The following is a 24080-nucleotide window of genomic DNA, read 5'->3' on the forward strand; positions in this document are numbered from 1 at the left end:
ATGTACACTACTGAGACTATGCGTAAAGTCAACAACGAGTAAGGACCTACTCTACAGCACAGGGCAGTCTACTCAGGGCTCTGTGGTGAAGTAAATGGGTAGGAAATCTAAAAAGAGGGATATATGTAGACACACACACACGTATATATATATATATATATATATATATATATATATAAATATAAATATAAATATAAATATAAATATATATATATATATGACGGATTCACTTTGCTGTACAGCAGACATTGACACAGCAGTGTAAAGCAACTGCTAACTGCTAAGTCGCTTCGGTCGTGTCCGACTCTGTGCGACCCCACAGACGGTAGCCCACCAGGCTCCCCTGTCCCTGGGATTCTCCAGGCAAGAATACTGGAGTGGGTTGCCATTTCCTTCTCCAGTGTATCAAAGGGAAAAGTGAAAGTGAAGTCGCTCAGTTGTGTCCGACTCTTAGCGACCCCATGGACTGTAGCCTACCAGGCTCCTCCATCCATGGGATTTTCCAGGCAAGAGTACTGGAGTGGGGTACCATTGCCTTCTCCAAGAAAAAGGAAAGCAACTAGACTCCAATAAATGAATGAATGGATGAATGAATTTTTCAAAGAGGAACACACTGGGCACCCTAGAACTTGTAGAAATGAGGAGTCCACACCCAGGGTGAGCACAGCGCTAGGGATGCCCTCGTGTTGCTCCACTGCCAATGGACCGCCTGGACCAGGCCTCTTCTACCCCAGAGATCTCGACGCAGAGGCGGGGAGGCCGCCAGTCGCGGTCTCGCCAGCGCTCTGTGCTCCTACTCACGCAGCCATCCCAAAGCTCAGATCAGCCGGAGAACAAGGGACCCACATTCCACCTCAGGACAACAGACACGTCCGCTGTCACTCACTTCGCGGACATCCCGCTGTGGTTGTCTGTTCGCTTCCTCGGACGCGAGGAGCTCCTTCCTGGCCGTGTCCGGGTCCTCCTCCGGCTCTCTCACGTAGGCAGAGAGGTTTGCCAGGCACTCCTTCGACTGGCTCTGCTCCCCTGACTGCCTCTCGATGACCTCCTGGAGCTCGATCACCTTAGCCAGGTCTTCCTCGTGGCTTGGGGAGCCGTCGGAGGATCTCTAAGGGGGAAAGGAAGCCTTAGACAGACAGCCTTGTTTTGGGAGGGAGGGAACACAGCATTTCCGGGCAATCGGTGAGGTCAAAACTTTCTTCTGCACTCTGGGAGCTCACACGACCCTCACGGCCACTCAGATCTACATGGTGCATTGCTGACAGGTCCCAACAGCCCCGCACAGACTGGATGGTAAGGCGAGAACCAGACAGAGAGCGAGACCGAGGACTTGCCTTTCCATTGGTGCTTGGCATGTTTACTTGCTCGGGATTTACATCAAGCACCCCGTCCGTTAGTAGCTTTCCCCAGTTATTCTGCTCTTTAAGAATCATCTGCTAAACGTGAAGTCCACCGGACTTTAGGAAGCATCACTACGAACAAAGCTAGTGGAGCTGATGGAATTCCAGCTGAGCTATCTCAAATCCTGAAAGATGATGCTGTGAAAGTGCTATATTCAATATGCCAGCAAATATGGAAAACTCAGCGGTGGCCACAGGACTGGAAATGGTCAGTTTTCATCCCAATCCCAAAGAAAGGCAATGCCAAAGAATGCTCAAACTACCGCACAATGGCACTCATCTCACGTGCTAGTAAAGTAATGCTTAAAATTCTCTAAGCCAGGCTTCAGCGATAGGTGAACCGTGAACTTCCAGATGTTCAAGCTGATTTTAGAAAAGGCAGAGGAACCAGAGATCAAATTGCCAATATCTGCTGGATCATCGAAAAAGCAAGAGAGTTCCCGAAAAACATCGATTTCTGCTTTATGGACTATGCCAAACAAAGCCTTTGACTGTGTGGATCACAATCAACTGTGGAAAATTCTGAGAGAGATGGGAATACCAGACCATCTGACCTGTCTCTTGGGAAACCTGTACGCAGGTCAGGAAGCAACAGTTAGAACTGGACATGGAACAACAGACTGGTTCCAAATAGGAAAAGGAGGACGTCAAGGCTGTGTGTCCTTGTCACCCTGCTTATTTAACTTAGACGCAGGGTACATCATGAGAGACGCTGGGCTGGAAGAAACACAAGCTGGAATCGAGACTGCCGGGAGAAACATCAATAACCTCAGATATGCAGATGACACCACCCTTACGGCAGAAAGTGGAAAAGAACTAAAGAGCCTCTTGATGAAAGTGAAAGAGGAGAGTGAAAAAGTTGGCTTAAAGCTCAACGTTCAGAAAACTAAGATCATGGCATCAGGTCCCATCACCTCATGGGAAATAGATGGGGAAACTGTGGAAACAGTGTCAGACTTTATGTTTGGGGGCTCCAAAATCACTGCTGATGGTGACTGCAGCCACGAAACTGAAAGACGCTTACGCCTTGGAAGGAAGGTTTTGGCCAACTTAGATGGCATATTTAAAAGCAGAGACACTACTTTGCCAACAAAAGTCCGTCTAGTCAAGGCTATGGTTTTTCCAGTGGTCGTGTATGGATGTGAGAGTCGGACGGTGAAGAAAGCTGAGCGCCACAGAACTGATGCCTTTGAACTGTGGTGTGGGAGAAGACTCTTGAGAGTCCCTTGGAGTGCAAGGAGATCCGAACAGTCCATCCTAAAGGGGATCAATCCTGGGTGTTCATTGGAAGGACTGATGTTGAAGCTGAAACTCCAACACTTTGGCCACCTCATGCGAAGAGCTGACTCATTGGAAAAGACCCTAATGCTGGGAAGGATTGAGGGCAGGAGGAGAAGGGGACGACAGAGGATGAGATGGCTGGATGGCATCACTGACTCGATGGACATGGGTTTGGGTGGACTCCGGGAGCTGGTGACGGACAGGGAGGCCTGGCGTGCTGCGATTCATGGGGTTGCAAAGATTCGGACACGACTGAGCGACTGAACTCAACTGAAGTCTTCACTAAGAGATACTCTTCTATCAATCTCGAGGGGAGGGAGATGGGAGGGAGGTTCAAAAGGGAGGGGATATATGTGTACCTATGCCTGATTTTTCCTGCGATTTGACAGACAAGAACAAAATTCTGTAAAGCAATTATCCTTCAATTAAAAAATAAGCTAATTGAAAAAAAAAAAAAAGATCTCTCCTGGACGCCCAGCTTTTCCGCTGGTCCTGGGTCTGAGGACAGGAAACAGTGGTGGCAACAGTGTGGGGAACAGATAAACCCCTTCAGGGTCCAGACAGGTCTCACTTATACATGTGGGCGTGTGGTTCAGCCAGGGGAGGTTTTAGGAAGCATGCATGGAAAGTATTTTTATAAACAATGAGTGCGTCGTTTTAACCAACTAACCTGTGGCTTTGTAATGGGATTCTGTAAAGAATACTGATCCACTGCAGCTCCACAGGAGCTTGGTGACAACAAAGTGACTTACTGCAAAATACAGCTGAACTCGTTTAACAGCAGCTGGATAAACTGTGCACTCTCCCCTGATCTCTAACAACTACCCTCAGACAACAGAAGGCTACAAAAGCTAGAAATTATCCACATGGAACTGAAGAGGGATCAATCTCAAATTCAAGTTAAAAGAAGCATTTATAAAAATCAGAAAACAACAAAGAACAGAGCAGGGAAGTGACACACCTGGGCTGACTAGGACTGAATGCAGACAAACACCTGCCTCAAAGTCAGGGACCACGGCCAGGCCCTTCCCCCGGGCCTTGTCCTGAGAAAGGCCTCTGGGTCCCCAGCCTGGCACCCTCCGCCAGGATGGGAGCCCGCCCCACGGGTGCCCACGTGAGTCGGATGGGCAGTACCGTGTCCTCATTTAACAGGAGGGCAAAGCAGGCCACAAAGCGGGCAAGCGGCACACCCAGGTCACCAACCTCAGGGTGACGGAGCTACTCTGCTGTGCCCGGCAGAAGGGTTCCTGGGCACTGAGCTGCCTGAACCGGAGCGCGGCTGCCCAAGTCCTGTGGGAAGGCCCCAGGAGTGCTCCATCAGCGGGCTGGGAGCAGGAGAGGGACAAGGAAGGCCAGCCCTCGGGCCACTGGACTCCAACAACAGGGGCTCATCCAAGTGACCCGAGGGGAGAGGCAGCGAGCTCCCTCCTGAGGCTCCCTCCATCAGGGTTGCTGTGATGGACAGGAGGGCCTCTGGAGGAAAGCGGGATGGACGGCACCACGGTTAAGTGTCCAGGCTCTGATCAGACCAGTCTGCACCGCACCGCTGGGTATGCGAGCCTGGGCACGGTGCCCGGCCTCTCTAAGCCTCAGTGTCCATATCTGCTGAATGGGGATAACAGCAGCCTGGACCTCACCTGGGTGTCTGCGGGATTAGATGACGGGCTCAGAAAGCACTGGACACGGTGCCTGGCACACAGAGTCTCCTGCACACTGCTACCCACCGTCATTAAATTGGCTTCCCCCAAATCTAATATCTATGGCTCTGATTCAGTCATTTCTTTTAAGAAAACACTACGTGGAAATTCCATGGTGGTCCAGAGGTGAGGACTTGGCACTTTCACTTTCACACCGGTCTGATCCCTGGTTGGGGAACTAACATCCCATTAGCTGTGCAGTATGGCCAAAAAAATAAGTAAAGAAAATTTTAAAAATAATAAATACTACTATGTCTATTATAAATAAGCATGAGATGATTAGAAGGCAAACAAGTGGGAGAAAGGCAAACTGTTACAATTGTCCCAACCAATGACCTATTTCCAACAGAACCATCAGTTCAGTTCAGTTCAGTTCAGTTCCGTTCCGTTCAGTCGCTCAGTCGTGTCTGACTCTTTGCGACCCCATGAATTGTAGCACGCCAGGCCTCCCTGTCCATCACTAACTCCCGGAGTCCACCCAAACCCATGTCCATCGAGTCAGTGATGCCATCCAGCCATCTCATCCTCTATTGTCCCCTTCTCCTCCTGCCCCCAATCCTACCCAGCATTAGGGTCTTTTCCAATGAGTCAACTCTTCGCGTGAGGTGGCCAAAGTACTGGAGTTTCAGCTTCAAAATCAGTCCTTCCAATGAACACCCAGGATTGATCTCCTTTAGGATGGATTGATTGCATCATCAGCATATTTTAAGTGGTGGGCGAGTTTCATTACTTCTATTAAAATGTCAATCATCCACCAGTACGTAACCACATAGTGTTCATTCACTAACACGATAAGGACTCTAATACTTCACAGAGAAACAAAGGCATGCTAAATTACTAAATAGTTTACCTTTCGACGATGCTTCCTTAACTCACTAGACTGATAGATGCATGCAAAGAAATGAAGAGAAACCAGATTTATTGCGACTTTGAAGCTAAAAATTCAAGAATCAATATAGGCAAAGACAGTAAAGCAAAAATGACGGCAAACATATAAGTGAGATGTAGATTTAGAGAACATGTAACTGGAAACAGAACAATTTGTTGGACCACATTAGTTAAATAAGCTATTCAAGATTTACTAGAGAAACACTATACATTATTCCTCAGGAAGATACAATTCTATTACAACATCATGATTTGTTAAAGCACAGCACTGTGTACAACAAAGGGCCTTAACAGTTGTCTGTTCTCAGCCAAACCTCTCTATAAGTTAGTTTCTCTTAATAAAAAAAACATGTTATACTTTAAAATAGTAATTTAACTGACGAGGAAGTTGCCGTAATACCTATTTTAACACTGAACAGATCTAACCACCTGTTGGACATTAATGTAAAATCGTTACCTAGAATTTGATTTCAAACTTCTGAAAATAAATTCATTAAAGCAGGTACCCTATGAAAATATGTAAGAATGAAAGCTAGCGTAACAGCAGGTGGAGTCTTCACATTTTATGAACCATAGAAGATACTTTGTAAAAGAGTCTCGTAGAGACATTAAGCATGCAAAAGCTGATGAGATTTACAGTCTCAAATACAAGCACCAACACAGAAAGGATGTTGTGTCAAAAGTCCATTAATTCTACACATAAGAGGATCATTTCTTCAGGTAAGCATAATCTCAGTTATGAATTACACAGGTTCTGTAGTGTATCATCCATCTACATTATGCTTGTAACTGCACAGTGATAACAATAATTCAAACTTAGTGCTATGGGGGAAAAACACCATTTAATGAGACATGAAGACAAAGCAGAAACCCGACTAAGGGGACACACGCTGTGGACCCCAGACTGCTATGACCAGAGCAAGTGGGAGGACGGGGGAGGGGAGATGGATGGGTAAACTACAGCCTCGGGGGGGTGCGGTTGTGGGAAGCTGGGGTCTGGATTGATGACAACGAAGCAGACAACAGGATGAGACAGGAAATCAAAACCAACGATGAAAGCAGACACACCGTCAGAGAACTCCAGCAACAAGAAAAAATATACAGAACTGTTCTTTTACAAATACTCGGAAAGAAATCAAGCATGAAACCACAGAGAAATCGTCAAAGAATACACACTATCAACTAATTGGCCAGTGATGCATATTATAAAACCAATGTGTCAAAAGACCACAAAATAGACCAGTTATCACTTCACATGCTGCTAAAATGATTCACAGTTAATTTAATTATATGCTGACTAACAATGCAGCTAACATGAAATGGGTGGTAACAAAAAAAGTGATAATACAAGTGCAGTTACAAAGCAGAGTGTTGTAGACATGATTTCACAGGGTAAACAGCAATGCGCTCAGGAAACCTAAGCTAAACATGGAAGAAAGCAGGAACATGCGCTTCAGAGCTGCACACTCTGTCACCAAAAGCCCTAGGTCGTCATCCCATTTTTAGACTCAGAAGAGTGAGGAAGCCCAACTTCTTCCCTGGGGCCCTGGGGCACCAGGCTTTTAACCTGGTTTCACACCCAGAGCTGGCCTGAGCGTGCAGCCAGGTCCAGCAGCAAGCAGACCAGTTTAGATTCTTGGTTTTGTTCCCACCGCATGGCCTGCAGCCTGCAGCCAGGTATCCCCAATGAAAAATGTGCTGCGTGGGTCTCACACGCCAGGAGAGCTGCCTATGGTTACTTTCACAAGGCTGTCTACTCGGTGACAACAGCAACTTCCCTGCACCTGCTGTGTCCAGCACAGGCCGGGCCCAACGTTACAGAGGCAGGCCCTGGCTGAGTTCATGATGACGTGCTAAGCCGGTGGTCCAAATATCAAGACTAATTTGTTGCTGTGCGAGTATGGAATGATTAAAGACTAGGCAGTTTTTAAAAATCTTAGACCTCTAAGCGTAGCAAATGTACCTGAGTTTCTTCTGGGTAAAAACAGAAAAAACAAAAAACAAACAAACAAAAAAGAAAGCCAGTGTGCTGGGGGAGGGACGTGGCAGGGAGGAGGCAGACACATACCAGAGTCTTGATGTCCCGCTGGTCTACTTTCCGCGCCGAGCTGTGCCGCCTCCTTGGGGGCTTGGCGCGCCCACTGCTGGGCGGGCAGGAGCTGGCGAGCGAGGAGGCGGGACACAGGTTGAGGGAGCTCGAGGATTTACAACAACGAAGGTTGCCTAAGCTCCCCTTGCCCACCCTGCTCTCAGTATCCTCGGCCCGCTGCTCCGTGTTCTCCTTCTCTTCTTCGATCAACCTAAAATAGAATAAAACCCGTCACCTGCCTTTGTCAGCAGAGGAACGTGTCTGGACAACAAATGTGGGCTTGCATTCTGTGTCACGATTAGCATATTCCAGGAACAGTTGCTCAATTAACATCTCAGCAAAAAGGTTCAACTTTCCCTCTTTTCAATATTCTCAAACTTAGAATAACTTATCCTTGAGTCTTACAAAGTGGCCCCTGATCATTCTCGTTTGATTTGACTGGTTTACTCTAACATTCTGACGGGGCCTGGGTGGCGCCTCTCTCCCTGTGAGGAGATAACCTGAAGTTGACAACCTTTACCTTCCCTGCTCTCAGGGCAGAGATGCACGGCAGTGCCTCAAGTCTATTCCGCTGGGAATCAGGAACTCTGTACAATCAAAACAGTGAGCCACGAACAAGCTGGAGTTTCTAAACACAAGTCTCTAGACCAGATGAAGTGCTGAATTGATTTTTTTATTTTTTAGGTTGTCTATGTACAAATGCATCACTTGATGAAGTTCTCCACCAGCTTTGTGTGAGTTTCTGGACTCATGTCAATGTGCTGCATTAACCTAGAATTCACAGTTACTGCTCTTCTCCCCTAATGTCTCGCGGATGATGTTATATAGCAGTTTAAATATTCGATTATGCATATAACATGATTTTCAAAATAAAATACAAGATTCTCGCAGGTCGTCACCTCTCCAGTTTCACTTCTCCTTATACACCCTGAAAGTTTTTCACTGTTGATAACAAGTTGATGGAAAGAATTTACCATTTACCTCAAGTCAACATGTTACCTAAGGAAAAATCACTTTTACCTGACAACATGCTGTAAAAATAAACATATTAATATGTAACCGTTCCGTATTTCCTGGGGGAGGGGGAAAGACAATCTTTCTGAGCTGTCTGTGCTCAAACACGGCCCACAAAGCAGTCTGTCTCAGCGTCAAACGTGCAGGCGGCACCACCTGCGTTTGCTGGTTGTGCCCTTCACCCCTGCCTTTCCCCCGGGCCCCCCGCACTCGGCTGACAGGAACGGGCACCTCGGCCTGGGCTGACGTGACAAGAACAGTCTGAGCAGCAGCTCTGCCAGGTCCTGTGCAGGGTCACCGGCCTGTGGCCACTCTGAACGTGGACAAGGGACAGGAGGCAGAGCTGTGCGGGTGCGGCACCAGGCTGGCCTCGGGGCCCCCAGCCACCTGGCCGCACCCAGACCCAAGGCCCCTGCTCGCCATGAGGCGGGCCTTTGGATTCTATCCCGTTTGTAAACTGTTATAACAGCCCAGACGGTGTCTACAGAAAACATCTCACAGACACTGATGAGTTGAGAAGAACTCAAACACATGTCCTTGGACCACTGTCGTACAACAAGCCAATCTTCACACTGTATTAAGTTCAAAAGGAAAATGCAGATCTGAGGGGGAATTTGCCACCCCAAAACCCCAGCTTTTCTGTTTCAGGTGGCTTTTCACCAGAATGTGGGAGGCTCCGAGGGACACACGAGGGCGAACCTTCAGTGCTGGAGGGTGCACGGGCCGCAGGGGACACTGTCACGGCACCTCACCCACCTTGGGGCTCAGAGCTGGTGGGGGGACACCCCACAACGCCCCCCACAGCCCTGGCTGACTGAGCTCTATAATCAAGGGCAATCTCAGAACTGAAAATTCTTGAAGCAGACTTGAAGTCAGTTTCCTTACTATGGAACACTCAGCCTTCTCTAAGGAGAAGACAGCTCCTCAGAGAAGCCGAGTTTCTGGGGAGCTCGGCTCGGGCTCACCCACCGGATCTCTTCGTTGATGGTGTCCAGCTGCTCCTGAAGCATCACAGTCAGAGTCTCGGCATCGCCCTGCCCGCTGGGCGACAGCAGAGCGGCCGAGCTGAAGAGGGTGGCCCTGTCGCCCCCGCCGTCAGACAAGTCTGCGTCACTCTCGAACGCCTGGGCCACGTTGGCCGGCACGCTGGCTTGCTGCGCGCGCTCCCAGTCCTTTTCCTTCAGGGTCTGCACCTGGGCACGAGAGGACCACGTCTCGTCAGCGACATTCAGGGCAGCTCAAGTCTATCAGGAACTGAACACAAGTTTACATGGAAGCCCCAACTGTGGATAAACGGGCCATGCTTATGAGACACTGCCATCTCTTAAGCGAGCAGTACTGAAGAAACAGGCAGGAGGAGAATCCACTTCCTAGATGGCCTGGTGACATTCAGGTCTTAGCGTGGATGGGAGGCAATCCTATGAGGTTATTCACAAGGGTGGGCCGATGGAGTCAGAGACAAAGTCCGAAAATTACAACAATACATCTGTGCCTCCATCAGCCAGGCTGAAGGAAAATAAGAAAAAGAAATCCTTCAGCTCCGCAGCCTCTGGGTCCACCTCAGCGGTCACCACTTGTGTTACTCACCGAGGAGCGCCATCCTCGCAGGTCCCCAGCCCTCCGTTTTCCAGGCTGGTCTGAACACGCACAGACAGGCGCAAGCAGGGCCAGCAGGGCTGGGAGGGCCAGCCCCCCGCGGGGCTCCTCCCGGGGCGCAGGCCCGCGGGCTGTTCTGGGGGACGGCCCCTCACACCGCAAGGCGGCTCTGTCACCAGAGACGTGCGGGAGAGGGCCTGCTGGGCTCCGAGCCGCCCTCCAGCTCTCACACCTCACACCCTTCTCTCTGGCACATCTCCCCCCGGCCCACTCTCACCCAGGTCCTGCCTTCTTTCCCAGACGTGACCTCAAAGCAGCCGAGGGGCAGCCTCGAGGTGCTGGCTTGCTGGCTCCCTGTCCCCCGTGGCCAGCGCCCTCGCCCCTGTCTTCGTCACGACCCCTCCCCAGGGCTGGGCCACCCCCTGCACTGGCTCCAGGACCACCTGCCATCATTCCTGCTCCTCTCCAGCGAACCAGCTGCATATGGCTTCACCCCCATCAGCTCAGCCAGCACGTCCTCTCCCTTCTCTCACCTTAAAATCGCACAAAGGGAACCAGCAGATTCCTCCTCCAGGGCTCCCTGCAGCGCCCACTGAGGGTCTCTGAGAGCTCCCTGGGAGAGGCCTCTACTGTCCCCCTCCCCGCCCAGTCTCCAGCTCTCTGCAAGCAGGCGGTGTGCCCCGCTCGCAGGGCAGCTCCCAGGGAGCTCTGAGGAACCCATGTTACCAAGCCCCCTCCTCTCCTTGCCCTCCCCCCACCCCAAGCATGTCTCTCCCTGGGCACCAGGCCCCGCCCTCCCTGGGGTTACTAGTCAGTCCCTTGCGCCCCTTCTCAACCTTGGAATGCGAGGCACCCCACAGCTCTACCCTTGCACCCCCTATCTCTCCACGGGCACCTGCCTGGTGACTTTACCTTGTCTGTGCCTTTAAACACCATCTGTATGCCCACGACCCAAGTCCACCTTGAGCTGAGTGAGGCCTCTCCTGGATCCAGGCCGGAACACTCAGCTGCTGACCTCACAGGTCCCCTGGACACCCCATGGGCTCATCCACCTCAACAGGGCTGAGGCCCGTCTCTTAGCTCCCTGCCCTGACAGCCCTCCTCAGCTCAGGAAACAGGCTCTGGCCTCGAGCTGCTCAGGCCTGAGCCCGGGGTCCTCCCTGATGCGGCCCTCTCTCTCCCTTATCTCCGCTTGTTGACACGACCCTTGATCTATCTCCGAGTGGCTACTTCTCTTCCGGCCTCCGGGTCTCTGTTCCAGGTCACCCTCCTGGTGTCACCTCGCTGGCCACCCTGTTCACACACGATCGTCCCCCCTCCTCTTAGACAACTCGGGCACTCTGGTCTCCTTCCCCTGCTCATTACTGTCCGACAGGCTGCGTGGGTTTAAAAACGGGTCCACAAATTCTTCCATCCTCCTCCCTTCAAGAGGCAGAGGGGGCAACTCCTGCTCAGCCCCTGAGCGAGGCAGGACTTCGCAGCTCACTCTCGCAAACAGAACTGAAGGTGTGCGGCTTCCGAGACCGGGGCGCGAAAGGCCCCGGGCTACATCCCGCGCTCTCGCTCTCAGAGGGTGTTCTGAGGAAAGCCAGGCCATGAAGAGGTCCACACGGCAGGGACCTGGGCCTGTCCCCACCAGCCAGGTGAGTCTGAAAGCCTGCCATCCAGCCCTGGGGGGCCTTCCCATGTTTGCGTCCTCAGGAGGCCCTGAACCAGGCCCACCTGCTGCAAAGCACAGAAACTGGACTGTGACCTGCTCACTGGGAAGTCACTAAGCTTTGCAGTGATTTGTTACATGGCAGTGGATAAAGAACGCACACGGTTTTTAATTCACTGCTGGAGTCCTAGTTCTGACGATGTCTGGCCCAAACTAGCTGCTCACTGAACATGGCAGCTCAAAACACAGACATGTATGAAAAATTACATGCCATAAATGAGGCGAAAATACAAAGGTACTTAAACTTCCAATGAGAATTCTTCTCACTATAAAATGATGGGTATGTGTATCCATTTACTCGCAGGATGATTTCAATCAAAACGGTGCTAATTAGTACTGTGCTGGGCCTCACAGTAGGCCACAAGTTATCAAAATTGGTTCTTTTAAGAAAAAAAAGCATGCCTTAAAAGGAAACTCGTAGCCAGAAAAAGGAAAATGGGAAGACATAAAGCGATCTATCAACGCTTTGTTCCAAAACCATTTCAGGACCACAGTGTGAGGGGGCAGGTGCCTTACAACGTGGGAGTCACATGAAAAGGTGTTTACCTTCCTTCCTCAGGAATTCACCACTATAAAAGTCAGACACAGTTCAGTAAAAGCCGTTACCTGTCGATGCATAGAATCCTTATCTGCGATTTCATTTTCAAGTTTATCATTGAGGTCGTCGTGCACAGAGGTGGCTTCGCGCTGGGCGGCAAGGTAGCATCTCTCAAGGGTAGTGATTCGCACCTCCACGTCCGTGTTCTGGACCATGGCCTACACCGGGCATTGCAGAGTAGAAAAGGTAAGTCATTATCATGGAACATTCCGATACACGTACGCGTAAAAAAGTTGGACTAAATCCTAAGTTTCAACTCAAAAATAAAGTTAGCGTCCTCAAAATTAAAGTCCTAGACACGGCAGTTTCCTCGGACGTGAGCAAAAACGTGCCTACTTAAAATGTCACATTTGCCACGACTGGCACCCATCTGTCTTAACGTTCTGTCTGGCCACTCGGTTTATCAAGCTTCTTTTCTATATAATAAACCCCAACAGCAAACAAAAAGTATACTAAACTACCCTGTTATTGCAAGAATTCCAGGAGGAAAGGTATCTGGCATGAAGTCAGGACCTCAGGAGTCAGGAGTGTGGTGGGCTACAGTCCACAGGGTCGCAAGGACTTGGACATGACTGAGCACGTACGCAGGCAACACTTTTTAACCATATAAAACTCTGACTTCGTACAGAAAAAATGTATTTACAAAAATTCAAGAAGCTCAAAAGTCAACTAGTTACATAAATACGTGCATCATCCACCTAACAAGGCAGCAAGTGTACAAATTCAGGACGGCCGGGTGGCTGGTACCTTCTCGCCCAGGGCCTTGTGGTGCTCGAAGAGTGACTTCAGTGCCCTGAGCACCTCCACCTCGCTGGTCATGCCGGCTGGGGACGTGCGGAGGGATGGCACGTACCGGGAAACCAGGCGCTCCAGGCGCTCCAGCAGCAGCTGCAGGGCAGGGCCAAAGGAGCGCCGTCAACCTCATTCTTGAACTCAGGCCCAATAACTCCTCTCAGCCACACGCTAAAGCTGAAACCACGCTAAGGCAAGTCGGAATCCCGCCAGTTCAGTCTCAAGTTAGAGTGGACTTCCCCAGTGGCCCGGTAGTTAAGACTCCGCACTTCAGCAGGGGACATAGGTTTTAATCCCTGGTCGGGGAACTAAGATCCCACACAAAGTGGAGCATGGACAAAAATGTAAGTTAAGAGAACTCTCCCCTCAAATGTACTAAAATTACATTAGCTCTCATCATAAATTTGAAGCAAGGTATGAGAACCCCGAACTGATCCACCTTGGTCTGCTCAGTGGGAAGATGTGAAAAATGACTTGAAAACCAGACCGAGTTTAAAGACAGCAACAGAGAGCCCAGTGGTGACCCCCACGGGGCAAAGGGCAACACGTGAGAATCCCCCTACTGACCCTGGTGTTGCTCCTTTCCGCTTTCAGCTCAGCAATTTCTTCTTCTCGTTCAAGAAGCTGCTCCCTGCATACCTTTAGTTCTTTCGTAAGTTCTATAAACTCCTAGAAGACAGTGAAATGAGTAAGTAACTACATGCAAACACAAATTAAAAAGAGAGCGAGCTGCTGAAGACTGACCCTGTCAAGTCTCTCTAGGCTCCACACAAAGGATCTCCTTGTCCCTCCAGAGAAGAGGGGGTCCCCCTGACCCACAGACCACACAGACCACCACAACTCAGACCGGCCTGCAGCCTCCACCTCGACCTGGCAGGCACGCGGCAGGGGAGAACCCGGAATCCAAGCCTGCCTTCTCAAGACCCAGGGACGTCTGAGAAACTTTCCTAAACAGAAATCCTAACAACAAAGTGGATAAAGAGATTCTTAAATGACACCCAGACAAGTGACCTAGAACCACTGGGGAGAGCGAAGAACAAAGGTAAGGTCTACAAGGCCACCAGGCTTTGGAGTGTTCCTCTGGGAAAAAGGCTGATGGCACCCCAAGGCCATCCGTTAGCCTGACTCCACTGAAGTCACACAGTCATTCAATAAACTGGTTAAAATGTTAAATTCACGTTATATGTATTTTACCACCATTTGCGTGCACATGGGGCCATCCACGTGGTGAACTCCCTCAAACTAAACCACACGGAGCCTTTCATTCTTCTGTTTTTCTTTGCAGAAATACAAAAATCCTGGGCTACGTATCCCCTACTACATACTGAGTATTCAGCACCCAGAACAGTGCCCAACTCTTGTGAGAGGCATGTAGTAGACATGTGAAGCTATGAGGGTGTACGTTATACACGTAAAGCAGTAGGTACCAGTCATTAAAATACTGGACCCACTGGCCTGTGCTCTGTTAAGATGGGAGACGTTAAGGGGCTTAGCATTTCTGCTTCAAGGACTGACTCTCTAGCTCGATCCACAGGCCCCAGAGACTCCTCCAGCCAGTATATCCCTTCTTTGGAAGAGGGGCGATAATAAGGGGCTTCGCCTTTCTGCTTCAAGGACTGACTCTATAGCTCAGTCCACGTGCCCCAGTGACTCCTCCAGCCAGTGTTGCCCTTCTTGTGGGGCCCCCGCCCATCCTCCACGCAGCACCTGCACAACCTCTTACAAGGTCCACCTGCTGGGGTCCGTCCTGCCCACTAAGGCCAAACGCCCTGGCCGGCAAGGCCCACAACCGTGCTAACAAAATGAAACACAAAGCCAACGCTTTGCCGGCTGAGGGCCAATCTAATGGGCCCAGACCCCGGCTGCTCTCACCTCAGGCCACTCTGCTTCCAGGACTTGGGCCGAGGCCAAGTTCTTCCTCCTCTTGGCCTTTGCCTTGGGCTTGCAGCACTGGAAAAGCCCCCAAAGGCGGGTCTTTCTGCGACCCATCCTCGCGGATGGGGGCAGCCCCCCACTAGGGGGCAACTGCTGATTCACAATCAGATGCCTCAGCACCCGAGCTATCACCACCGATCTCACACAATGACCACCGCTATTCACACTACGACCACCCCACTCTCACACACACTACTCTCACACACACAGCTCTCACACTATGACCACCGCTCTCACACTATGTCCACCAGCACCGGTGTCTCAAGAAGAAATGGCACGAAGGCTCTGCCTCCAGCACGTCTCCCAGGAGCCCGGAACCCGGAACCCACTCAGTCACAAGGGGCTCCATGGTAACAGGGGGGCTGGGCTCAGGCCCACCATCAAGGGCGCAGAGAAGGGGGAGGGGCTGCCAGAAAGACGGCAGGTGAGTGTGGGGTGTGGGAGAAGGAAGGCCGTGCCCACAGCTCAGGCCCACCGTCAAACATGACCCTGCAAGGTACTGGTTCACAGTCGAACCCAACAGGATGAACTGCTTCAGAAACCACCACCACTAGGAATAAGCGTATCTTCTAAGTGGACTTCTCCCCCTCCACCCACTAAACAAGCCTCCAGGGAGGCTAGTGAAAGGGCACCCCTGAACTCAAGGGCGTCCCCAGAACCCACCCAGGTGAGGAGGACTCACCACACTAGCTGCCCCTCACTCTCACCCTGAGCTCGGTCCTCCCTGACTGACTCTCTCAATCGAGCTCAGCAAGGGCTGGGCCAACCTCGCTCCAGGCACTTAAAATGAACCCACAGTGGGTACAGGGGTTCACTCAACCTGCTGCGAACTCGCTCTCTTAACTTCGACCCTGGGCGGTCAGACAACTCTGCCCTGTGAGGGCTGCACGGTGGAGGTTCAGGGGTGTCCCTGCCTCGAGCCCCAACAGCCAGCGCCTCCCAGACCCCGCCAGGTGCTGCCCCTTCCTCCGACCCCGAGTCCCCCACCCCCTCTCCCGGCTCCACTCCCACCCTCGCGGCTCCCCACTCACCGGGGCACAGGCCACACAGGCCACACGGCTCCTGGCTCAGCCGGGACCTCTGCTGTCACTTGAAGACCTCAGTCCCGAGGGTGCTTGGGGTCCTATATCCACCCATCTCAGCAATTACAGACTCTGGGAGAGACACAGGACAGTTTGGGGTGCCGCCCGCAGTTCACCCTGAACACATTCTGTTTTTTCGGCTTTACCTACTGGAGTTTTCTGAGATGTCTTTTGAAAACCTCAACTGTTGCTTTCAAAAAGACTGTAAAATCACTGTGCTCAAGTTTAAGAATAAAATCTTCATTTTCAACCTTAACGTGAAACTGGAGGGAAGACTAAAAGCAGTCATGTTTTCAAACTGAAAAAGCAAACCCGCACGTGACCACGTCACAGAATACACGTCACCGAACCCCTTCCTCCTCAGCCTTCTCCTCCACCACCAGCCAGTCAGGCTACAGCAGTGGGAGCGGCGTGAGGTCAGCCTGGGGCAGTTGGGGCTCTGCTAGTGCAGGAGATGTAAGAGATGTGGGTTCGATCCCTGGGTTGGAATGATCCCTAGAGGAGGGCATGGTAACCCACTCCAGTATTCTTGCCTGGAGATTCCCACGGACTGAGGAGCCTGGCAGGCTCCTCAGGCCATGGGGTTGCAAAGAGTTGGACATGATTCAAGCCACTGAGCATGCATGGACAGGTGCTCCACAGCCTCCCTGGGCCAGTGGGTGCCCTGCTAGGCAGCACAACCTCTCAGATGTCTCAGGGTGGGTCAACCTGGCCCTGAGCAACCAGGGACGAGAGAGGATGGTGGAGGAGGGAAGGACAGGGAGGTGTTAGGGGCCACTGGTAGAGGACAGAGGGGTGCAGGGTGGGAAAAAGAGGGGGGGGCAGGGAGGGAATTCGAGTCCTGATGGTCCAGGGACAAGCCGTCCCCTCTCTGAGTTGCCCTAACAGCTATGGAGACAGAAATTAGGACACTAATTCTGTCGCTCATCCCTCCACTCCTGATCCCACTCCTGATCTCCACTGCCCAGGAGAAAAACACTCACTTTCAGTGGCGTCTGTTGGAACCAGCAGCCATCTTCTCCTCTGAGATCCTTCAGGGGCTGCTGGTTTCTGTAAAACACAATGGAGAGCAGCCTTGGTCTTCATCGAGGATCCAAGATTACACAACTGAGCCTAGTAAACATTGTTCTGAAATTCTGGCAGATGCAGCCATAAGCAAAACAAAACCAATGCAGGATCTTTGAAGGGAGTGGACAAAAGAGTCGTTATTGGATATATGGTTGTATTCTTATCAAACTCGAATGGTTCAACACTAATACCTAAATGTGAATGTATGGATGGATGAATGTTAAAAATTATAACAGGCAATAAATTCTATAATGAATTATGAGTTGGATAAACTCATAAGGTTACAGAACACTGTAATACAAAGATACAGCCTCAACAAGAAATGAGAAATTGACCAAAGAAAAACACACATGGAGTTGAGGGATTATAAAACTCTTAAAATGCTAAATCTTTTCATAAGAAAAATATAGAACACCTGAAAGATCTCAATTCCTCCTAGATTAATTTATAAATTAAGGTAATACTCAAAAACCTCAAAGCTATTGAAGTGATAGGACCCCAAACTCTGTGTGTGTGTGTGTGTGTGTGTGTGTGTGTGTGTGTGTGTGTGTGTGTGTGTGTGTGTGTGTGTGTGTGTACATATATATTATATATATGTCTTCAGTCACTCAGTCATATCTGATTCTTTGCAACCCCGTGGACTGTAGCCTGCTGGGCTCCTCTGTCCATGGGGATTCTCCAGGCAAGAATACTGGAGTGGGTTGCCATGCCCCATACACACACATATACACAGTGAAAATACTTCTATATGTTGACAAAGAAATTTTACTTCAAGTAGATTCAACTTAATCATACTTTTGAAATAAATGTGAAATTCCTACTATGATGAGGAATGGCTTAAAAGTGAGTAACAATCACACAGACAAATATTAGGTAGCTCTGACTCCATCACTCGGTCAGCCATGGGAGGAGTGATCACCCTTCGGCTGCCCTGTTCTAGACCACGGATGTGGTGAGAACAAGACAGAGGATCAACAGCATCAGAGCTGCCAGTGGACCAGAACAGGGCTTGGGCTCCCTTCCCCTCCATGCCCTGGTCTCTCTCCAGAGCAGGGAGTGGGGCTCCCTTCCCTCCATGCCCTGGTCTCCCTCCATCACCACCTCCCCAGAGGAGAGGAGACCTGACCAGCATGGCCTCTCCCTGTCTCTACCACAGTCCGAGCAAGCAGAAGGGCCAGAGCCCCACACTCACCAACAGACAGACTGCTTGCTTCATCTTGGGACTGGGCGTTGTCTTCTGTCAGCTTTTCCTGCCAAGGGACCAGAAGAGAAAGTGAATCTCCATTGGTCAGCGTATTGTTGTGGGCATGGTCCAGAGTCCCAGACCCTCTTGGGGGACACATAAGCACCAGAAAAGGGCCTTGAGAAAGCAAGGCGCTGACCCAGGAGTCACAAACCCACAAACCCCTACAGTATCTGGGGGGACACAGTGGGTTCTGCCTTCCCACCTACTCCTATGCTTTGCCCTCCAAGTGGGCACAGACTCATCACATCTGGGCTCTGCTGATGGCACCCAGACTCTGGTGTGATGCTAAGGGGATCTGAGCACCCCTGCCTGACACCCCCCATGCCTCCGGGTCCAGGGTTACAGAGTGAGGGTGTCTCAAACAGTAAGGACAGGGCCAGCGCTGCCAACCGGCCTTAGGACAGCTCTCAACAGGCCCGTCTCCCTCCTACATTCAGCCTAGAGCCCCCAGGCCAGCTGAGAGAGTCAGGGACAACAGTAGAGGACAAACCAGGGACCGTGTCCACCCTGGGCTTTGTTGTGGGGGGAAAGCAGTGACTGAGGGTCTGATGCCGCCAGATGCTGGAGAAACCGACTCACCTTGTGGCAACACTCACTCAAGCGACCTACAAGAGAAGAGACATCCGCTGAGTGGTGGGGACAGCCCTCTTGCCACACCTCCCTCCCTAGGGACAGGGTGCAGGCTGGGGGCTCAGACACTGAACAGAGTCCCGGGCCTGTGACGGCAAGCGGGACATTCCGAGTCTGGACAACCCTCAGGGAGGAGAAGAGAAGGGAGAAAAGGAAATAAAATGAAACCGTGGAAAATCTCTGTGCAGCGCTCCTGAACCACCTTCTTCTCCTGCCTCCTCCCACCAGACTCGGCCAGGGGGAAGAGGGGACCGTCAGCTGAGTTGGGGGGACCGATGTGATCATGGTTTGGTAGGACCTGGTGAGGTGGGAGGAGGAGGAGTTTCCTGGGTAACAAGATCAGAGACAAACCAGGAGGAACAGGAGGATTGGGGAGATGGAGGAGGGAGCCAGCACCTCCTCCCTCCCTTCTAGAACCTCACCTTTAAAGTACCAGCATACAGCACATCCGATTAGGATGAGGACAGTGGTGACTCCAAGTCCAGTTACCATTTTCATCACCAGTGAAGTGCATGAGGAGGGAGAGGGAGTGATGGGTAGTCTCTGGCTCATGGCTGCTCGCTCTCCAGGAACCAGGACCTCCCCATGGGCCAGGGTACTTGATTCTTGGTCCACACACTTCATGTTGCTCCAGGGCGTACAGTCCATGACCATGACCTTCCCATCAGGGCACCTGGGTACAGATACAGGGGGACTCATCAGGGACAGCTAGCTGGATGAGGAGAAAGAGGGGGTAGCCTCCTGTCCTGGGTCCCCTGACAAGACTGGAGGGGGGACAGGCTCCTGCTGTCTGCAGGGCAGGGTCCCCTCACTCCCCCTCACTGGGCAGGAGAAGGATCCAGGATTGTGTATTGTGGCCCCCAGGCTCCTGCTGAGTGTTCAGAGCTGTTCTTCAAGAGCTCTGTGAGGGGGGCCTCATCCAGGTCAAGGGTCAGAAGGGTATGGGCACAATTCTGACTCATCTTCCAGTCAAACTTAAATACCAGGCCCTTTCATCCACCTGTTGACTCTTCCTACCAATCTCAGCCAACACTGGAGCGTCAGAGGACAGTGAATTACTACTGGCCACCGAGCCCCCCAGTAGGAAAGATTCAGGTGCTACTGGCGAGCAAGGGCTGGGTGTGAGGCCTGTCGAGTTGGCTCCGGTTTTATAGGAACCTTGAAGGAGCACACACGTGGCCTCATGATGACTTCTGTCTGCTGTCAGCACTTCGGTCTTTCTAGGCCCCTCCTGAGGAGACGTGGGAAGGGGCCACTGGGAAAGCCGTGCAGGACAAACGGGGGTGGTGGGGAGCGCTGCTGCAGGCTCAGGAGACCCCACAGGCACAGGGGAGCTCTGAGAGGTGGGAGGGGCTTCACGGAAGCAGAAGAGAGACATGGGTACAAGGAAACTGGGGTCTCCTGTGGGTTGGAAGCCCCCTAGGCTCCTGTGTCTCACCCGGTGCTGCATTTCTGACAGAATTCAGCTGCATCTTCTCCACGGAAAGTGCCAGGTGTGCATTGACACTCACTGTCCTTGGTGGAGGTGCAGCGGTTTTTTTCTTCTTCTCCTAGAGACCAAAGATAAGGTTTTGCTGTTTGTTGCTGTTTCAATGAAAGAATTAGTGTTTTTCATGGGTGTTTGGAACTTCCCTGGTGGCTCAGGCGGTAAAGCATCTGCCTACCAGGCGGGAGACCCGGGTTCGATCCCTGGGTCGGGAAGATCCCCTGGAGAAGGAAATGGCAACCCACTCCAGTACTCTTGCCTAAAAAATCCCATGGACGGAGGATCCTGGTAGGCTACAGTTCATGGGGTCGCAAAGAGTCGGACACGGCTGAGCTCACGCATGTGAGCCCCAGGACAGAGCACAGGTTCTCTGGCCACAGAGGACGACCTCAAAAACAGTCCTTTCCATCCCTCCCTCCTCTGTCATGATGCGAGGTGTGTTTTCTCCAAGGAAAGCATTTCCTGAAGTTTTCTTTCAAATAGGAAATCACTGAGGCTGCTTATACACTGGGAAGCAAGAAATAGGACTGTACTAGCCTTTCAGGTCATTCTGGCGTTCTTCTCTTTTCCTTTCCAGTCCTTTTCGGTCATAGTTCAACCTTCGCAGGCACACAATTCCACACTGCAAACTGTTTCTGTTTCCAAGAGAAAAAGAAAAAATTTAGACCTGGCCGCAGGCAAACATCTCTCAGCAGGCTAGTGAGAACTTCTTGCACCGACTGACCTGTGAAAACTATCAACCATTTTCAGTTGCCCACGAAGGGCTTTCTTGGTCAAGTGGTCCAGCATCCGCGCGTGCACAAGGCACTCCATGAAACAGCTACAGTTCTGCGGGAGGCCCAGACTGGGCAGCCACTTGTTGCCGATCCACTCATGTTTCACGTTCCTGTATGCAAGGGTCTGCATTCAATAATTAAGGATGGTTAATTGGGGAAAAAATGGAGGAGGCAACGGCAACCCACTCCAGTACTCTTGCCTGGAAAATCCTGGTGACAGGATGATTTGAGAGAACAGCACGGAAACATGTCTATCACCATATGTAAAAGAGATGACCAGTGCAAGTTCGATGCATGAAGCGGGGCACTCAAAGCCGGTGCTCTGGGACAACCCAAGGGATGGGGTGGGGAGGGAGGCGGGAGGGGGCTTCAGGATGGGGGACACACGTGCACCCATGGGTGATTCATGGCAAAAACCACCACCACACCATAAGGAAATTATCCTCCAATTAAAATAAAGTAAAAAGATACAACCGTTTCAATCAGTCAAAACTTTCCTCACACTTCGTACTTTTAACCCATGTAACAGACAGACAGCGTTTTCTATAATCCCTACGGTGAGCAACAGCGAGGTGGCACGCAGTCTTTGACCACCTGACAAGCATCTCCTTGGCAAGCCCCCGGGCAGACACCGTCCGCGGTGCTGGGCTACAGCAGGCCGACAGGGACGCCCCCTGTCCTGGGACGCACGTGCCTTGGGGGGCGGGGGGGGGCAGAAAGCGAACAGGTGTGTGAGAGCGTTTCTGAGCCACGGCTGCTGTGAGGGAGAGGAAGCGGACGGCACGGACTGCAGTGGGACGGGAGGAGGTGGCTGGCTTCAGATGGGGGGGAGGGGAGACCTTCAGACAAACGACTTTTGAGCTGAGACAGAAAGAGTCCACAGGAGCTGGCCTCCCGACCAAAATAACAGCAACAGTGACGACCCACAGCACCCACTTCACCTGCATTTCTGAGGCCGAACCAGGTGAGCCAGCTCGGCAAACCTCCACAGGGCAGCGCGCAGGCTCCGAGGAGCGCCGTTCTGAGGGAGTGAAGGAGCGGTGTGTTACCCGGAGGAGTCACAGACACCGGTCATCAACAGGACTTCAGATAAACAAAAGAGCTCTTTTCACTAATTTCTAATTTTAGAGAAAAGGCCATTTAAGTGTGCAACTACTTTTGAAATTTTAAGGTTTAATGGGACGAAATTATAAAGAATTTTTTAAAAAACTCCCATTTTAATTCCCATCTCATCCAATAAATAATGAAGAACAACATTCTGAAAAGAAGTACAACAATAGAGTCTACTTCATCCAACAGCATTTGTTTCCTTCTAACATTTTTACTTATCAAATAAAAGAAAATTTCATACATTACTCAATACAGTGGATCAATAGACTTGTTTCAATAAGGAAAAATAAAAACCCACCTTTTTCACTTCCTTATAGAGTTCTAGCTGCAACCTCGGAAGATTGGAATCCATCAAAGCCTACAACAAAACACAAGAGATTTGTTCAGAGAAGATACATTCTACTTACTAGCAGTTCTAAGAGTGATGAAGGACAGGGAAGCCTGGCGTGCTGCAGTCCACGGGGCCGCAAAGAGTTGGACACGACTGAGCGACTGAACAACAACCACGAAGCAGTTCTAAAGAAATCTAAATAAAGGACAACTAAAACTTCAATGTTGATGCAAAGGAGAATATAATAGCAACTAAACTGAAAACCTGTTCATTAAGAAAGAAGTATATGTATGCAGGAAGTTACCAACTAGATACAGGTCATTCACCATAATATTTAAAAAAGGAAGGAAAAGAATATTCATTACAATCAAACACTACATAATATCAAAATTAAATGGTAGATAGTTCAAATTCACTCTAAAGCTCTTATATTCAATTAAAGTACATACTTTAATCATTTTTAGTCATTAAAGCACATTCTTTAACCATCGTTTTTAATGATGATCCAACATCAGCAATTCCCTGGAGTCTGCAGAGCAAGTGGGACAGGAGGTGGACACCCAAGGGCAGAGCCCTGATTCCGGCATGGGAACACGCCGCTCCACGCAGAAGCCGCACCCTTCCCAAAGGTCTGGTCCGCCCGTGAGGCACACGTGCTCCCCACCTCAGGGCCCCAGCGACACACGAACCTGCTGGAACCACAGGCTCCTCAGAGCCCTGACCCTGTTGCTCGACTACAAGTCAAACCGAAATGGCCACACGGGCAACTTCAACCCAGGAATAATGGCTGATGGCAACCACCAGCAAGGACACAAAGTCCACGCTGGAGATGGCTTCCCAAGACGGAAAGATCTCTGGGCCCCGCTCTCAGCCGTGAGAACCCTCTCCTCCGAACGGTACTGCCAATGGCTTGTCCACAAGAAGAGAGAGAAGATATAACCAAGCCTCCACAGAAAAGACGTCTTCCTTTCCTGTGATATAAGCATGTGACAGCTATAAACCAAGCTGGTCTTAGCAAACCCACAGAGGCTCAGCGAGCTTGAAAATCAAACCAGGGTCACATTCTGGGAGGTTCTGAATCATGCCTAGGATATTTTAAAATTCTAATTCTACTATTTCAGTTTGGACTACAGTCCCTCAAACAAGCACATCAAAACGGACAAGTATATAGTAAAACACGGCTTGGCCAGTAAAACTAGAAGGCATATCCAAGTTTTGTTTCACTTCATAAATGTTTTATAAACTAATGTCAAATGTATTTTATTACAGGAGAAAAGTAAACTTCAAAGCCGAGAAATAGCACTGAATGGGCGCTCACAGCCACAGGCGATGCTAATGCGCCAC

General features: G+C 50.7%; 2 protein-coding genes and 2 long non-coding RNA genes across 5 annotated transcripts in view; 2 read left to right on the forward strand and 2 right to left on the reverse strand.

Moving 5' to 3' along the window:
- The window catches only part of LOC145505804 (uncharacterized), a 119490-nt gene extending 103486 nt beyond the window's left edge, over positions 1-16004 (reverse strand). Inside the window, exons 1-7 of the mRNA XM_081488713.1 lie at positions 14945-16004; positions 13640-13741; positions 13028-13168; positions 12289-12438; positions 9339-9562; positions 7335-7566; positions 887-1108 (exon numbers count right to left, since the gene is read on the reverse strand). Of these exons, the coding sequence (XP_081344839.1) occupies positions 887-1108; positions 7335-7566; positions 9339-9562; positions 12289-12438; positions 13028-13168; positions 13640-13741; positions 14945-15061 (1188 nt within the window). The 5' untranslated portion in view covers positions 15062-16004. The remainder of the gene's footprint in view (positions 1-886; positions 1109-7334; positions 7567-9338; positions 9563-12288; positions 12439-13027; positions 13169-13639; positions 13742-14944) is intronic.
- LOC145507056 (uncharacterized) lies at positions 2103-8131 on the forward strand. The gene is made up of 2 exons (XR_014054528.1): positions 2103-2677; positions 5056-8131. It is a non-coding gene; the product is annotated as an uncharacterized LOC145507056 (long non-coding RNA).
- A 34-nt stretch (positions 16005-16038) lies between the features above and the next one.
- LOC145506028 (kazrin-A-like) overlaps positions 16039-24080 on the reverse strand; it is a 38817-nt gene continuing 30775 nt past the window's right edge. For both annotated transcript variants that reach the window (XM_081489644.1, XM_081489635.1), the window contains exons 4-13: positions 22704-22763; positions 22237-22316; positions 21244-21405; positions 21057-21154; positions 20472-20583; positions 19456-19706; positions 18983-19008; positions 18350-18407; positions 17073-17139; positions 16039-16161 (exon numbers count right to left, since the gene is read on the reverse strand). In XM_081489644.1, the coding sequence (XP_081345770.1) occupies positions 17123-17139; positions 18350-18407; positions 18983-19008; positions 19456-19706; positions 20472-20583; positions 21057-21154; positions 21244-21405; positions 22237-22316; positions 22704-22763 (864 nt within the window). In that variant the 3' untranslated portion in view covers positions 16039-16161; positions 17073-17122. The remainder of the gene's footprint in view (positions 16162-17072; positions 17140-18349; positions 18408-18982; positions 19009-19455; positions 19707-20471; positions 20584-21056; positions 21155-21243; positions 21406-22236; positions 22317-22703; positions 22764-24080) is intronic.
- Positions 16475-17271, forward strand: LOC145506867 (uncharacterized). Its single transcript, XR_014054403.1, has 2 exons — positions 16475-16545; positions 17058-17271. It is a non-coding gene; the product is annotated as an uncharacterized LOC145506867 (long non-coding RNA).

Source organism: Giraffa tippelskirchi, chromosome 1 (genome assembly GCF_054371585.1).
Source record: "Giraffa tippelskirchi isolate mGirTip1 chromosome 1, T2T-mGirTip1v1.2.pri, whole genome shotgun sequence".
Classification (NCBI taxonomy): domain Eukaryota; kingdom Metazoa; phylum Chordata; class Mammalia; order Artiodactyla; family Giraffidae; genus Giraffa; species Giraffa tippelskirchi.